General features: G+C 59.0%; 1 protein-coding gene across 2 annotated transcripts in view; it reads left to right on the top strand.

Annotated features, from left to right (window-relative positions):
* The first annotated feature begins 4,811 nt into the window (after positions 1-4,811).
* The window catches only part of DNAH17 (dynein axonemal heavy chain 17), a 95,837-nt gene continuing 85,473 nt past the window's right edge, over positions 4,812-15,175 (top strand). Inside the window, exons 1-11 of one of the 2 annotated variants that reach the window (XM_077854427.1) lie at positions 4,812-4,929; positions 6,595-7,020; positions 7,896-8,089; positions 8,899-9,091; positions 9,354-9,453; positions 9,627-9,712; positions 9,840-9,965; positions 10,795-10,947; positions 11,054-11,140; positions 12,737-12,904; positions 13,165-13,281. In XM_077854427.1, the coding sequence (XP_077710553.1) occupies positions 6,676-7,020; positions 7,896-8,089; positions 8,899-9,091; positions 9,354-9,453; positions 9,627-9,712; positions 9,840-9,965; positions 10,795-10,947; positions 11,054-11,140; positions 12,737-12,904; positions 13,165-13,281 (1,569 nt within the window). In that variant the 5' untranslated portion in view covers positions 4,812-4,929; positions 6,595-6,675. The remainder of the gene's footprint in view (positions 4,930-6,594; positions 7,021-7,895; positions 8,090-8,898; positions 9,092-9,353; positions 9,454-9,626; positions 9,713-9,839; positions 9,966-10,794; positions 10,948-11,053; positions 11,141-12,736; positions 12,905-13,164; positions 13,282-15,175) is intronic. The other variant, XM_077854428.1, reaches the window with a different exon arrangement.

Genomic DNA, 15,175 nt, shown 5'->3' with positions numbered 1-15,175 from the left:
TCAGGTCTGGCCCGAGCCACAGGGAGGGAAGCCCTCCATCTAGCCCTCTGTCTGCAGGCCTGCGGATCCACCCCGCTGTTCCCCCAAGCTCAGGACCCCTCACAGGCCACGCCAAACCGAGGACAGGTCCCTCTGAGCCCTCTCTTCGCCCCACTGCCTCTAGCTGTTGGGGCCGCTTCGGGATCTGCCGCCTGAGCCAGTCTCAGCAAAGGATCCTGCCCTGGCACCCCACCCCTTCCCTCCGTGACCCCCACCCGTGGGCCCTCAGTCCTTGGCTGCCTCTGGCCAGAGTCCTCGTCCCCTGGCATCTCCTGCTGCTGCTGCTCGGGGCCGTGAAAGCCCAGCTGTCTAGGCTGGAGTTGGGTCCTGCTCTTCCCCTCACTACGGTCGCACCGAAGAGCCAGTCCCCTCATCTCGGACTGGCGTCGGCGCTCTTCCTCCTGGGCCAGCGTACACGGGGCGTCTGTCTGTCCACCGCCCGCACCCCCCGGGCCAGCAGAGGCTGGTGTTGCTGTGCAGCACCCACACTGACCCACCCCGGCCCCGGCCTGCACAGCCTGGCGTCCACGCGGTCCCTGCCCTGCTGGGGCCTCCCCCCCGGGCTTGCTAGGCAGACAGCCCTGACTAGTGCACCCCGCCGCCCCCCGGCCTCCACGGTGCCTACCCTGCCTGTGACCCATGGGACCCTCACAGGCCAGGCCGGAGACGCATCTCTGGCCCCTGCCGACCCCTCAGGAGAGCCCCCCGCCCTGCCCCGCGGGGCCAGCCCGGCAGGCAGGGCTCGGCCGGGGCCAGGTCGTGCCAGGGCAAGAGGACAAAGGCTGACTGTCCTCCCTGTGCCCTCCGCCGGGAACGCAGCACGAGGACGTGTCGGGGCCAAGGGGCCGGACGGAGGATGTAGGGTGGCGAGGGCGGACCCAGATGGCCGGCCTCCTGCTGTTGCCGAAGGTGGTTCCGCGCTTGAGTTTCTGCGTGAAAGTGTCTTCCTGGTTGGCCGTGGGAGCAAGTGCTCCCTGGGGAGCGTGAGTGGGGGCTGGGCTTCCCGGCGGGGTCTGCGGCTGCCAGGCCGAGGCGTGAGCGCATGGGGTGCGGGCTGGCCCCTGGCAGGGAGCAGTGCCGCCGCTGCCCTCCGCACGGGCGCCCGCCTGTCGGGAAGCCGCGCACACCGCCCTGGACCTTTCGAAAGGGCCGCTGTTCCCTCTGCGACGTGGACGGCGTGTCCCTGCGGAAAGCTGGTTGACCCACCGAGAAAACGGGTCCTCCCGTGTCTCTTTGCTCACAGTGGAACCGCAGGTGTGACCCGGCCCCCGCGTCCCTCCTTTCCAGCGCGCACAGCACCCACCCTGGAGCCCCGGGGCTGTGATTTGGGGGCGGGGGTGGGGGCGGGGGCAGCTCCTGGAGTCCCCTGCGCGGCGCGATTTCACCAGGACGCAGTCGATCCTTTGTGTCTTGGGGACACAGACCCCGGAGAAGCACGACCTAGATCGCTAGCGCTTCAAACAAGTGATGGGGCTCCAGGGAAGAAGCAGGGCTCCGCCGACACTGGTTCGGATGAGGTTAAACAGACCTCCTCGCAGCGGGACTTCTCAGAGCCTTGGCTCCCTCAGTAATATTTACGGAAGGCCTGCGGTGGCCCAGCCCCAGGGCGCGTGCTGGAGTGGCCCTGCTCTGCGGGGGGCTGGGCGCTGGGCACGTCTGTCTCGATGACTCTGATGGCTCTGGGCCCCGTACACAAGCTCCTTCCCTGGCGACTCGTGATGTGACCCCCTGTTCTGGGCTTACTGGGCCTCTGTATGTCTTCCTTGGAGAAAATATCTATGTCCTCGACCCACTTCTATGTGGTTTGCACTGTTAGGATTGTGCTATGAGTTACATACGTAGCCTGAGCGCAAGTCCCTTCAGATGTGAGAACACTCGCTGCCATCCCGTGAGGCGTCTTCTCACCTTTATCGTGCCCTTTATAGAAGCCCCCAGATTTTTAACTTGGGTGATGCTCTGTTTGATCTCATACTTTTGGTGTCCTCTGTGAGAAACCATCGCTCCAGGGGCAGCCCGGGGGGCTCGGTGGTTTAGCGCCGCCTCCGGCTCAGGGCGTGATCCTGGAGACCCAGGATCGAGTCCCACATCGGGTTCCCTGCATGGAGCCTGCTTCTCCCTCTGCCTGTGTCTCTGCCTCTCTCTCTCGCTCTGTCTCTCATGAATAAATAAGTAAAATCTTTTTTAAAAAAGAAAAAAGAAACCATCGCTCCCTCCAAGGTCCTGGACATCTGCTCCTCTGTCTCACTCTAGGGTTTTAGAGCTGTAGCTCCTACCGTTGGGTCTTCGATCCAGTTTTAGTGGATGTTCGTAGGTGGTGTGAGGTAGGGGTCCGGCTCCTTCCCTGTGCACAGAAGCCACTTGTTCTAGCACCGTCTCTTGGAAAGGCGGCTGCCCACCCCAGTGGACCGTCCTGGAGCCCCCAACTCCACCTTCCCCTTGAGGTGTGCGGAGACTCCTGGGCCTTCACTCCCAGTCCGCGGACCTGGACGACCGTCCCTGTGCCGGAAGCTCTCCAGCTTCATGGCTGTGCTTGGGAAGGAAGCGTTGCCCTCGGAGAACGCGAGTCCGCCAAGCTCGTTCTTCTTCAGGATTGTTTCGGCTCTTTTCGTTACCTTACATTTGCATGTGACGTGGAGGATCAGCTTCCCCCTTTCTGCCAGCAAGGTAGCTGGGGTTTTCGACAGGGCTTATGTTGAGTCTAGAGCGATGATGGATCAGCTGGCGGATAATTGTCATCTTAACGAGATTAAGTCTTCCGAGCCCTGAACACGGGATGCCTTTCATCCACCCAGGTATTTAGTTTCAGTGATGTTTTCTGGTCTTCAGCTTTTAAGTCCTTCCTTTTAAAAATCTAATCCTTGGGGCACCTGGGTGCTTCAGTCGATTAGGCGTCTGCCTTCGGCTCAGGTCATGATCCCGGAGTCCTGGGATCCATCCCTGCTCAGCGAGGATCCCGCTTCTCCCTCTCTCTCTCCCTGCCGCTCCCTCTGCTCGTGCGCTCGCTCTCTCGCTCATTCTCTCTGTCAAATAAATAAATAAAATCTCTTTAAAAAATAAAATGAAATTTAATCCTAAGTATTTTATTCTTTCTGATGCTCTTGTAATGGAATCATAAGCAGAATTATTTTGATGTTATTGTAAATGGAAATGGTTTTCTGAATTCCATTATCGGGTTGCAGGGAATATTATAGTGGGGTGAGTCAGGTTGCATGTTACAATGTCTCCAAATGAGAGGGGATGAAATAATAAAAATTATGTAATCCAAGAGAAGGCAAGAAAGAAGAAAGGCATTCTAGAAGAGGCCAGATATCAAGGACTCAGTAAGACGATAGATAGATAGATTGATTGATTGATTGATTGATTTTTAAGACGATAGATTTAAATCCCAGTATGGTAAGGGTTGCAGGAACTGGGAGTGGACTTGCAGTAGTAGAAAGTCATTTAAGAAAGGCAATGAAAAAAAAAAAAAGAAAAGCCAATGATGGGTGTCTGGGTGGCTCAGTGGTTGAGTGTCTGCCTTCAGCTCTTGGGGTCCTGGGATCGAGTCCTGCCTCCCTCTGCCCATGTCTCTGCCTCTCTCTGTGTCTCTCACGAATAAATAAAATCTTTAAAAATCAAAAAGAAAGAAAGAAAGACAAACCAATAAACAGGAAGCAGAACCGGGTAGGGTTAGGCCCCAACACTCCCTCCTTTTGAGGAAGGGGGATTGCCCAAACCTTTCTCCAGAAGCCTATCACCTGAGCCTTAACACCGGCGGCCACACTATTTGCCTTTAACTGGCCGACAGGTGCCTGGTTTTGCTGTTTGTTAAAAGAAGAGGTCACCCAAGGGAGAGCCATCTCTCTGGGAAGAACAGAAGAGTCTGCTTCCACTCACCCTTCGGTGGGAGGGGTCCCGGGTCCCAGCACCCACATGAACGGGGAGAGCAAGGTTCTCGTCTCAGAAGGTGGAAGGATGAATCTCACGGAGCGAGGAGAGTGAGGAAAGCGATAGAGTTTCATGAAGCCAAGATACAGAAAGAGCTCTCGGGAGTGGAAGGGGTCCCAGCAGGGTTGCCACTGAGGGTTTTGTAGGGTTGGGCTTTTATTGAAATCTAACCGGGGAACCTAAATCTTTTCAACTTCTCTACACCATCATGTAAGGACTAGTGATCACATCTTTGATGCCTTACTTCTTTTTCTGGGTCTGGTTATTCCTTATTGGTCACAAGTGACTGTCATCAAAAGGCCCCCACCTATTAAAAAAAAAAAAGGCCCCCACATCTGACGCCCAGGGCAGGGTGGTCTCCTGCTTTGTTCCCTTATCCCTGGTTCTTTTTTTTTTTTTAAGGTTTTATTTATTTATGATAGACATAGTGAGAGAGAGAGGCAGAGACACAGGCAGAGGGAGAAGCATGTTCCACCCTGGGAGCCTGACGCAGGACTCGATCCCGGGACTCCAGGATCGCGCCCTGGGTCAAAGGCAGGTGCTAAACCACTGAGCCACCTAGGGATCCCCTCATCCCTGGTTCTGTTATGCCTCCGCGTTTTGGGGTTTCCAAGAGCCTGACCACCTAGCCCCCTACCTCTCTCTCCCTACCTAGCCCCGCCTGCCCCTGACTCAATGCTCCAGGTCAAAAGCAAAGATGGTTCAAATGTCATATTTTTTTAATATGACATCCAAGAGCCTCCCCACCATGGTGGGCCATGGAGGCTTGCTCTTTGCTGCACCGCCAGTGCTCACTCAGGTCCTAGGAGAAGGTTCTAGAAGTCCCAGGTGCAGAGGAGACCTAGAGAAGTTCCACGGCAGTTGGAGCCCCTCCAGGATAGGAAGCCATTTCCTTTCTGGTCTGGGAAAGAGCTGCCCGTCAGTCGGCCCTGCCTACGCCCGGAGCAGCCACCTGCTCAGCTGGTGAGGCTTTGATGGTACTCACGGTGCTCGGGGGCGAAGCCCGGGGGGCTCTGGAGCACAGGGACAGCCCCCAGGCCCTGGGGGGCCAAGAACCATCACCCACCCCAGGAGCTGCCCTGTCCCCTGCTCGAGCCATCAGGGGTCTGGGCCGGTGGGCCCAGCTCCCTCCCTGGCGTCCTGGTGCCCCCCCTCCAGCCGCTCCAGGCCCGGAAGGCCCCCCCGTCCTGGCTTCTCCCTGCCAGGTTGTGAGGGACCCGTGTAGGGCCTCCCCCCGGGGATCCGTCCTGTGCACCAGGGGCCCCCGTGGCCGTGGTTGCCTTCCTCGTGAAACACCACATGGAACTGGGGACCTCCTGGCCTTCCCCCCAAAACACGCATCGCCCTTCCTCTGCGCTGAGGGACCCGCGTGTCCCCCCTCTGTCCACGGATGTGCCGCCCAGACAGGTGTGGCTCGCCGGCCCCCGCAACTTCCCGCAGCTTGTCCATCGGTCCCCTGAGTCCCCTCGCGGAGGGCCCCGCGCTCGGAGCCGATCCGGCCCACGTGATGACAGCCGCCGCCACCGTCCGGCGCTTTGGGCGCAGCGCGGTGGCGGGATGACCTACCGCCTCTTCCATAGCAGGAGTGTGTTTTCGGGAGCTGCGTCCTGTAAACCATCCTCACGGCGGTGGCTTTGGTCAAAGCAAAAGCGGGGATCTGCCACGGGGCCGCAGCAGAAGCGCCCCAGGAGCCTGGGCCGGGGGCGGACGTAGCTGCTGGGCGCCCGGTCAGCCAGGACCCCCGAAACCTAGGGCCGCACGTCCCCTAGGTTGTGTTAAACCAGCATCAGGCCTAACTTCATGCAGCCGGGTGGGGGGGTCCGACCCCAGAGCTCTCCCGCCTGCCTCCCCCCACGCCCACCCTCCCCACCGGGCTGCTCACTTGGAATTCCGGCGCTCTGTTCACCATGACTTTGCTTGTGCTGATCTTGTCAAAAATACTGAAATATCATTTCTCTTGATCCCTTGAATGTTGTGCCCTCAGTATGCCTCACGGCCCCACCCAAGTCCTGGTCCTTTGGGACTTGAAGGTGTTTTTAAGGCCCCCCACCCCCGACTCTCCTGTTAGCTCTGCCCCTGCAGGTGGGCGTGTGAGCGGCTTTGGAGGGTCTGTGGGGATCTGCAGCTGGATCCCTTCCTGAGCATACGGTGGGGGGGAAGGCAGGCGGGGGAGGCCAAAGGGCTGGGCAAAAGTTGGGGTACACTACGGCCGGGGTTAGGGCGGGCCTAGCATGTGATGACCTTCACGCTTCCCTGCACGGCCGCAGCGTGCCGAGCTCCACCCGGGCAGAGGGGTGTGGTGTCTACCCCGGGACCCTCCAACCTGCCCCTTCCCTTGTCTCATCGGGCCTCCCCCGCCCCCGCACCTGCGGACCGGCCCGTCATCTCCCGCCCTCACGTGTCCCTGGCGCCCATCTCTGCCCTTCCCAGCTTTAGCTTCCTGGTCACAACAGAACACGGGCACTCGCCGCCGCTGTGTGGCCCTGCGCCATGGCGACAGCCCGCCAGCAGGGCGGGGGCGGCTATGTAGCGGGGTGGACCGACGGGACCCCTGTGCCCCCCCTGCCACAGCCCCCGCACAGCGGCCGGGCGCACGTTCGCGAGGGGACTTTCCTCCCCCTTGGCCAGGACAGAGGCTCCACGCGTCTCCAGAAACAGCGCTGCGCCAGCGTCTCGGGCACCCGGCGGGTGGCGTAAGGAGGCGCCGCGATGACCATCACGCCGGACGTCAGGTTAGAGTATTTGGAGGGAGTAGCCTCCCTCATTCTGAGGTTCAAGCCCGACAAGTGGAGCAAGCTGATCGGAGCCGAAGAGAACATGGTCTTATTCACCGAGTTCTTTGAGAAGCCGGACGTCCTGGTTCTGGTGTTGACGCTCAGTCCCGCCGGCGTGATCATACCCTGCCTGGGCTTCCCCGCCGCCCTCAAGTCCAAAGGGGTTTACTTCATCAAGAAGGGACCAGAAAACATCGGCAAGGATAACTACAAGGACCGTCTCCTGTACGGGGACATCGGCCCCGCGCCCGTGGACCAGCTGATCGCCACCGTGGAGGAGGTGGGTGCCGGGCGGGCCGGCGCTGGGCTGGGGGCCGAGAGCTCTGGAGGAACAGTGTCTGTTTCTCATACTTGTGGTGAGTGGCCGAGAGCCCTGCTGCTCAGAGAGTGGCCCCGGGCCACAGCGTCAGCCTCCCTGGGAACCTGTCAGAAATGCAGGAGCCCGGGCCCTGCCCGCCCTGGTGCGGGGACAGACCTCCAGGCGGTGCTGTGCACCTGAGGGCCGAGAAGACACAGCTAGCACCTGGTCCTCCCTCGATATCGTTGGGACCTCAGATGCACTGGGCGCGGCCCACAGGGTCCCAGGGTGTGGGCCACTTAAGTACCAGGAGATGGGCTTCCCAATTCTGAGACTTTGAGTAAAGAAAGAGAAAGAACAGGGTGCAGTCTGATGCGGTGCCGTTTGTCCTGCCTTGTCCCCGTGGTCACCCCAGGCAGGGATGGCAGCTGCGTCCAGATCTCTTCTCATAAGGCCACCAGTCACATTGGATTTGGGCCCACCCATGGGACTTCATTTTAACTTAATGACCTCTTAGAAGGCCCATCTCCAAAGACAGCCACATGCAGAGGTGCTGGGGTTGGGTCTTCAACATGCACAAGTAGGTGGCCCAGCTCCACCCCTAACAGCGCCCCCGGCCCCCACCGGGCAGCAGCAAGCGTAGTGAGCCACTGCTGGGAGAGCTGGGGCTCTGTTCTTGGGGATGACTTTGCTGTTGGGCTGTCATGCTGAGTCTGCGCTCCTCGACCAGCCATGCCCCCTCCTGGCGTGGACTCAGTGTCCCCAGGTTCCAGGCACCGAGGTCTCCCTATTCCCCCCGGGAGCCACCAGGTAGGAGGGGGCATGAGCACAAGAAGTACGGAGCCATTCCCTTTCAGGTGCTCTACTCTCTGTTAAACCAAAGCGAAAACTTGAGTGGATGGCCCCGCGTGGTCTCGGAAGACATTGTGAAGCAGGTCTACAAGCTGAAGAATGAGATGTTTGTGATGGGGGGCAAGATCAAGGGGAAGACCCTGCTGCCCATCCCGGAGCACCTGGGGAGTCTGGATGGCACACTGGAGTCCATAGAGAGGTATCTGCTGAGCCCTGGCAACTGGCCAGCCGGAGGAGCCGCTGACCCCTGTACCCCAAGGATGAAACACGGGAGGACAGGTGGTACCATGAGATGGTGCAGAGTCTGAGATCAAAGGCACAGGGGCAGGACAGGGGGGAGCCCCGGAGCCCCTCACCCAGTACGCTGGGTACCAGTCCGGGCCTGATGTGCCATGTGTAGGATGTCACGCTGCCCCCGGCATCACACAGCCAGGAAAGGGGATGTACCGACTTAGGATGTGGGTGCTCAGGGGTGCAGAAGCGGTTTTCAGCAGGTGGAGACTGTGATTCTAAATAGAGGTTGAGTCACCTCAGAGGCCCTGGGACACACGAGGACTCAGACGTCCCCTCGCACCTGCTGGACCACCATTTGCAACTGGCTGGTGTGTGAGGCTCTTGGAGCTGCTGCGGGGTGACAGCGTGTTCCACTTGCACACATCAGAGGGTGACCACTATTGGGAGGCTCATTGTGCAGGCAGATCCTCCGCTGAGAGTCCTCCACTCGGCCCCCAACACAGCCTTGTGTGCCTCCAATAAGGACGGCCAGGGGAAGCCACATTGAGCATGGATTATGTTCCACACTTGGTCTCATCCTTGCTCTGCAGGGCTTCTCTTAGCTGGGAGATGGGGGGGCACTCTTCCAGCCTCCCCAGGTGGCTGCGAGTGAGGAGCATGGGGCGTGAGGCCAGATGCGGTGCTGCTGGAGGTTGCTTGGGGCCTGTTGTCGGGGGGGCCCTGGGGAGGCACGATCTCCGCGCAGAGCATCTTGCCCGACCTTCTGCTGCGCAGGATCCCCCCTTCTCTGGACAACTCGCTGCTGCACTCCATCGAAACCATCATCATCGACTGGTCCCACCAGATCCGGGACGTGCTGAGCAAAGACTCGGCCCAGGCCCTGCTGGACGGGCTACACCCCCTGCCCCAGGTCGAGTTTGAGTTCTGGGATGCCCAGCTGATGAATCTCAAGTGCATCCACGAGCAGGTGACGCCTCCTCTCCACGGGGGTGGCCGGCCCTCTGCTGCTCAGCAGCCAGGGGGCCCACGTCCTAGCCAGGCGAATTCGTGACCCCTCAACCCTTCTGTGCGGACCCCCAGGATCCCCGAGGGGACTCGGATAGCCCGGGCGAAGTCCTCGGCTCCAGCAGCTGCGGGGTCACAACTTTGGGTAGCAAAGTTGCTACTTTGGGTAGCAACTCCGAGCTTCTATGGGAGGCTTACGTCCGTTCCTGTTCTCTGTTTCTCAGCTGAACAGGCCCAAAGTGAACAAAATAGTTGAGATCCTGGAAAAAGCCAAAAGCTGCTACTGGCCGGCCCTGCAAAATGTGTACATGAACGTCACGGATGGTGAGGCGGGAAGCGGCGGGTGCCTTCAGCGAGGGGCTGGGGTGCCTCCCCACAGCAGCTTCCTCTGGTTGGGGGGGGTGTCCTGGGTCCTGAGGGAGCAGGTGCCCCATGATCACAGAGCCGCCGCCACGGGCCCTGGAGCTGTGTGTGCCAGCGACGCTCTCGCTCTGCAGGGCTGAAGGAGGCCAACGACATTGTTCTGTATCTGAAGCCTCTGCGGATCCTGCTGGAGGAGATGGAGCAAGCCGACTTCGCGGTGGTGTGTTGGCCTGAGGAAGGCCCCTGTGAGGGGCGGGCCGGTGCCCCGGGGGGGCGTGGGTGCCTCTTCCCGGAGCCCGTGCAGCGCAGCCGGCAGAGACGCCGCAGGCCGGCCCGTCTCTCCGCAGCTCCCGACCTTCATCGCGAAGGTGCTGCACACCATCTGCTTCATCTGGGCCACCTCGGAGCACTACAACACGCCCTCCAGGATCATCGTCATCCTGCAGGAGTTCTGCAACCAGATCATCGAGATGGTAGCCTTGCCCCAGCCCCGCCGCCGCCTGCTCCTCCCGACTGGCTTCCTGGGCAGTTTGGGTTTATTGATTTGAGAGAGAGAGAGAGAGAGAGAGAGAGAGAGAGCTCTCGAGCAGGGGAGAAGCGGAGGGAGAGAAACCCCGCAGAGCAGGGGACCCATGGGGGGGATCCCAGGACCCTGAGATCCTGACCTGAGCTGCCATCAAGTGCCGGCCTCGTCGCCAACCACGTCACCCAGGCGCCCCCTCCTGGGTGCTTTAAAAACAGGCAAAGATGTTGGCAGTGGGGTTTAGAGGCCGGGGCTAGGCTTGGGCCCTCCTGGAGGCCACCCAGGGCTCTCTCATGACCTGGGCAGCGTCAGCCCAAGCAGCCGCCGCCAGGAGGGAGGAGGAAAGGATGGGGAGGCGCTGCCCACCGAGGCCCAGGACCCCAGGACTCGGCCAGGGTGGTGGGATTTCTCTGTTCCTACACCGACACGCCTCGGGGCTCCCCCAAGCACAGACGCCCTTCCTTGCTTGCACAAGCACGCCCTCCCCGGCCTCCAGTGCTGGCGTCTGGGCCTCCTGCATGCAGGCGTGGAAGGGCCCTGAGCGGCAGGACCGTAGGCCTTGGCCCCTGGAGGCCCCCCAGTCACCTCCTAGTCACCCCCCAGTCATCCGGGACCGAAATCTGTTTCTGCTGCAGCCGTGCTGGGGGTCCAGGGGCCGGCAGCAGGGGACTGGAGGGACGCGGGCCCACAGCGGGCTGTCTGTGAGCCGCCGGGGCCTGCGGGCGGCACGTCACCCGGAGGACTCGTGGGGACTATGGAATGTCCTCTCCTCTGCCCAGACGCGCACTTTCCTGAGCCCAGACGAGGTGCTGAAAGGCTTGCAGGGAGAGACGGAGGAGGTTCTGAGCGGCATCTCCCTGTCCGTGCGCATCCTGAAGGAGCTGTACCACACCTACGATTTCTGCTGCGCCAACATGAAGCTTTTCTTCAAGGTCCAGCCTGACTCTAGAGCAAGTTCGAGGGCGAGAGGGCGTGGGCTCCCCAGGCCTCCGAGGGAATGTGTGGGGCAAGTGCGGCCTCCTCTCTGTCTCTGGACAGGACAAGGAGCCCGTGCCCTGGGAATTCCCTTCTTCTCTGGCATTTTCCAGAATGAATTCCTTCTTTCATCGCATCCAGACCATTGAGGTAAAGGGGAAATGTGGTTGAAGCTGCCCTGACCTCAGCAGAGCTGCGTCTCCCCGGCTCATCCCATGTCCACAAACAGTCTCCTGTGGGGAGCATGAAAGCCACACCCAAGCACCCTCACTGTGGGGAAACCAAGTCAGGGGCCGGCCATTAGCCAAGAGCAGAAGTGGCCCATTTTGGCTGCTTGCCCACCATCCCATGCCTGTGTCTACACACAGGCTGATGACAGGGGGCATGAACGAGGTCGGGAAGCCGGGAGGCCAAGGGAGAGGGTTAGCGGGCTCGTCAGGACAAGTGCGGGCAGGGCCAGACCCTGCAGAAGCACCGTCAGATACATGGAGCAGACACAGAACCCAGGAACAGTTTTAATTGGTTCAAGACGGCTGCCTCCGGGGAGAAGAGCTGAGGCGTAAAGACGTGGGCAGGGCAAGAAAGTTTGGCTTTTTGTCTGTAATCTTCCATATGGTCCGGCCCCTGTGGTTGTTTGTATTTGTGCACATACTATTCACACCATTCAAAAGGGAAAAATCACCCAGAATCCCGGAGGGTTGGTTTTGCCGACGGCCACCCCCGTTAGCAGTGGCTGTGGGCGGTCCCGCCTGGTCTCCCCCCGCTCCCCAGCCTCTGGCCACGAGGAAGGCCCCCTGAGGACTGCAGATTTACACCACTGGGTGTTCTTCATGCCCAGAGGCCCCCCGGCCCCAGACCAGGCTCCTACAGTACAGGTGCTGAAGGGGGAGGAGCTTCCTGGGAAGGGGGCTTTTCAGAGCCCGGGATGTAGCCAGGAGCACGAAGCCCTCCTCCTGGCAGGCAAGAGCCCGAGCTCAGGGCACTGCCACGCTGCTGCCTTTTGTTGGGTCTTCTTTGGGGAGGACATTTGGGGAAGATGGCCCCAACCCCAGCACCGGGCTTAGGGGAGGGACGTGAGCACCACGTGAGCATCTTGCATCTAACGGGGCCGGGCCCGGTGTCCCGAGACCAGCTGGGGTCCTCAAGGGGCCTTTGGGAGTCGCGCCTTGCACAGATGTGGGAAGTAACGTGATGGAACCGGGTGTGGCTAAATGCCAAGACAAAGGGCAGAGGAGAGTTCCAGAAAGGAGAGCACCACCAAGGGCCAAAATTAGTTGGAAAAGCCTCCAGGAGGAGATGAGACGAGAGCCCCTCCTCCAAGGAAGTGGGATTTGCATGTGCACATCCGTCGGGCATCCCCTGCGTGAGGGCATCTGTTCAGATCACCGTAGGGACGGGTTCCACGTGCGGATGGTCTTCCGAGAAGCAGAGGATTTGAAGCTTAGTCAGAGCACCAGAAGCTTCCACGGGCCTTTCCAACTGCTTCCGGACAGGAGCCGACCTCATCTCTCCCTTCTGCTCCGCGTTCACAGCTTGGAGATGACTCATGGGGCACTTCGTTCTGTCCCCTCTGAGTTCCAGGAAGGACTTCAGAGGACAGAAATAAACAGAGGGTCCCCCCTCCCCACTGCCATGTGCCCCCACGGCTTCTTGCTCCCTGGCTCCTCCGTGCTGGGGTCAGAGATAGATCAGTGACCGGTCCGCTGTTCAGTGATGAAGATCACTGGGGTGTTTTTCCTCCACCAGGATCTTTATAAAACAGCCATTGAGTTTCTGAAGTTGGAGAAGATTGAGCTTGGAGGCGTGAGGGGGAACATCCTCGGAAGCATGGTCACTCAGATTTACGACGAGGTCTTTGAGCTGGTGAAGGTCTTTGCCGAGTGCAAATACGACCCCTTAGACCCAGGAGATTCGGTAAGTCGGGCGCGGCCTCATCTGGACCCATGGTGGATGCTCCAGGAGTCGGGAGGTACATGGAGGGAGTGTTGGTCACGTTCTAAAGACGTCACCGAAATTTCACCTAGAGGTGTCCCCACGACAATGAGCTCCATCCTCAGAGGGAGCCCCCAAACCTGCCAGCGGGGTCAAGGGTTGGGGTTAGGGTCAGGGTCAGAATGAGCACTTCCCCTGCTTTGCATGCTGACTACCAGCTTGACGTTTTAATTCACTTTCAGAGTTTTGATGATGATTATGCTGATTTTGAGACCAAAATTCAAGACCTGGATAGGCGGCTGGCCACCATCTTTTGCCAAGGGTTTGACGACTGTAGCTCTATTGAGTCCTGTGCAAAGGTAGGTGCGGGCAGGGGCCCGCGGGCTGCGATCTGTTGCAGCAGAGCCCACCTCGGGCTGACCTAGTGATGCGCCGTCCTCTGCAGATAAGGAGCCGACCCAAAGGGGCGCGGGAGCCTCTCTCAGTCTCAGAGCTGGCCGTGGGGAACACCCAGGCAGCTCCTCTTGGGTTTCACCGCCGTGTCGTCGTAAAATAAGAAAAGGCAATGAGGATGAGTTACTTTCCTGGTTCTCACTAAGTGAAGGTGTCCATTCTTACTCGATTCAGCTTTCCCACTGCTTAAAAGGACCCAAAGTTAGAGACAAAGTTGCCGCAAAAATAAAGCACACACACTTTTTGACCCACTGCACTGAATTCACCCCCTCTTCAACATGCGAGACCCCATGAGCAGCGCGGCGGCATTAACCGCTGGGCAGCGAGCGGGGTGCTGGCTGGGACTTGTCTGCCTCCTGTGTACTTTCCTACCATATCCGAGTTGTGAGCGTTAAGCGTACAGCACTTTTACACTTAGGAGATGAGGCTATTAAAAAGGGATTTAAAAAAATAGGCAGTTGGAAAGCGTTAAAGACCCCTAGAGGATATCAATTCAGGGGAGAAACACAAACAGCCAAAACACGAGTACGACTAAGTCTGACCTTGAGACCAACCAGAAAAGTCCCTGGTAAAACAGCAAGGTGGTGACTGCCACCAACCGAGCCCGTTGGGATTGTGAGGAGCTGGGCGCTCCCGCCCCCACTGCTGGTTGGCGCCACCGGAGGTGCTGACTGCATGTGCGCTTCTGGGCTGGTTTCCTGTTGCTGCCATGACAAATGACCGCAAGGGAAGCCAGCTAATTTAAATAATAAACCGGAAAAAACATGATGAGCATAGTAAATTTGCACCCTGCCCCTACTCAAAATAGCAGCGCTCTGAAGTTGGACCTGATGGCTGCTGGACCTTCCAGGGTTTTGTGTACATCTGAGTCTCATCAGACAGCTCAGCACGTGGGCAATTGTGCCCATTTGTCAGCGTCATAGACTGAGGCATGGGCTGTGCAAAGACCCCTCGGGACTTCCTTCCAGCACCATCTTAGGCAACCATTAATCTACTCTCATCTCTATAGACTTGCCTACTCTCACATGGCACTTTTAAAATTTTTTTAAAGATCTTATCTATATTTTGAGAGAGAGAGAGAGCATAAGCAGGGGGAGCAGCAGAGGGAGATGGAGAAGCAGGCTCCCCGCTGAGCAGGGAGCCTGATGTGATCTGGGCTCCATCCCAGGACCCCGGGATCATGACCTGAGCCGAAGGCAGATGCTTCACCGACTGAGCCATGCAGGCGTCCCTAATTTTTTGAAAAATGAAGCCACCAACATGTAAAAATTGAGAAAGTTCACATAAAAGTACAGATTTTTCACCTTCTCTTGGAAAAATAGATCCGACCCCACTGGACACACAGTCCCTTGTAGTAACAAGCAGCTGAAGGGGAAGAGCCATTAGCCCCTGTGAACAGAATGTGAGTGGCCCCGTGTGCCCCGTCCCCACCGCTCCATGGTGTCCCTGCCCCCTTCTTCCCGCATCCACGTGGCCTGCCTGCCCCCACAAATGACGGAGCGGGGAGTCTCTGCAGATTGATCTAAGCTCACCTGGAGAACTGGGACTGGGCACGTAAATGGGTGAATACACGGGTAGCTGTTCTATTTCCGCCTAACGTTAGGCGTGTTTGTCGACTAGGACACCCTGCCTCCTCCCTTCGCTTGGCAAGCGTCTGGGTTGCTGCAGGCAGCTCCGTGCCCACAGGAGACACCCGATAATTATTACAGGATCTTGGGTCCCACGCACTTTGCTAAACTCGGTACCCGCGTTACCCATCCCGTTTTCACCAGCCCCAACAAATCAAGAAACCTGCCTGGG

The sequence above is a fragment of the Canis aureus genome, chromosome 16 (assembly GCF_053574225.1).
Source record: "Canis aureus isolate CA01 chromosome 16, VMU_Caureus_v.1.0, whole genome shotgun sequence".
Taxonomy (NCBI): Eukaryota; Metazoa; Chordata; class Mammalia; order Carnivora; family Canidae; genus Canis; species Canis aureus.
Note: the sequence above shows the minus strand (reverse complement) of the source record. Positions and strands in the feature narration are given on the sequence as shown.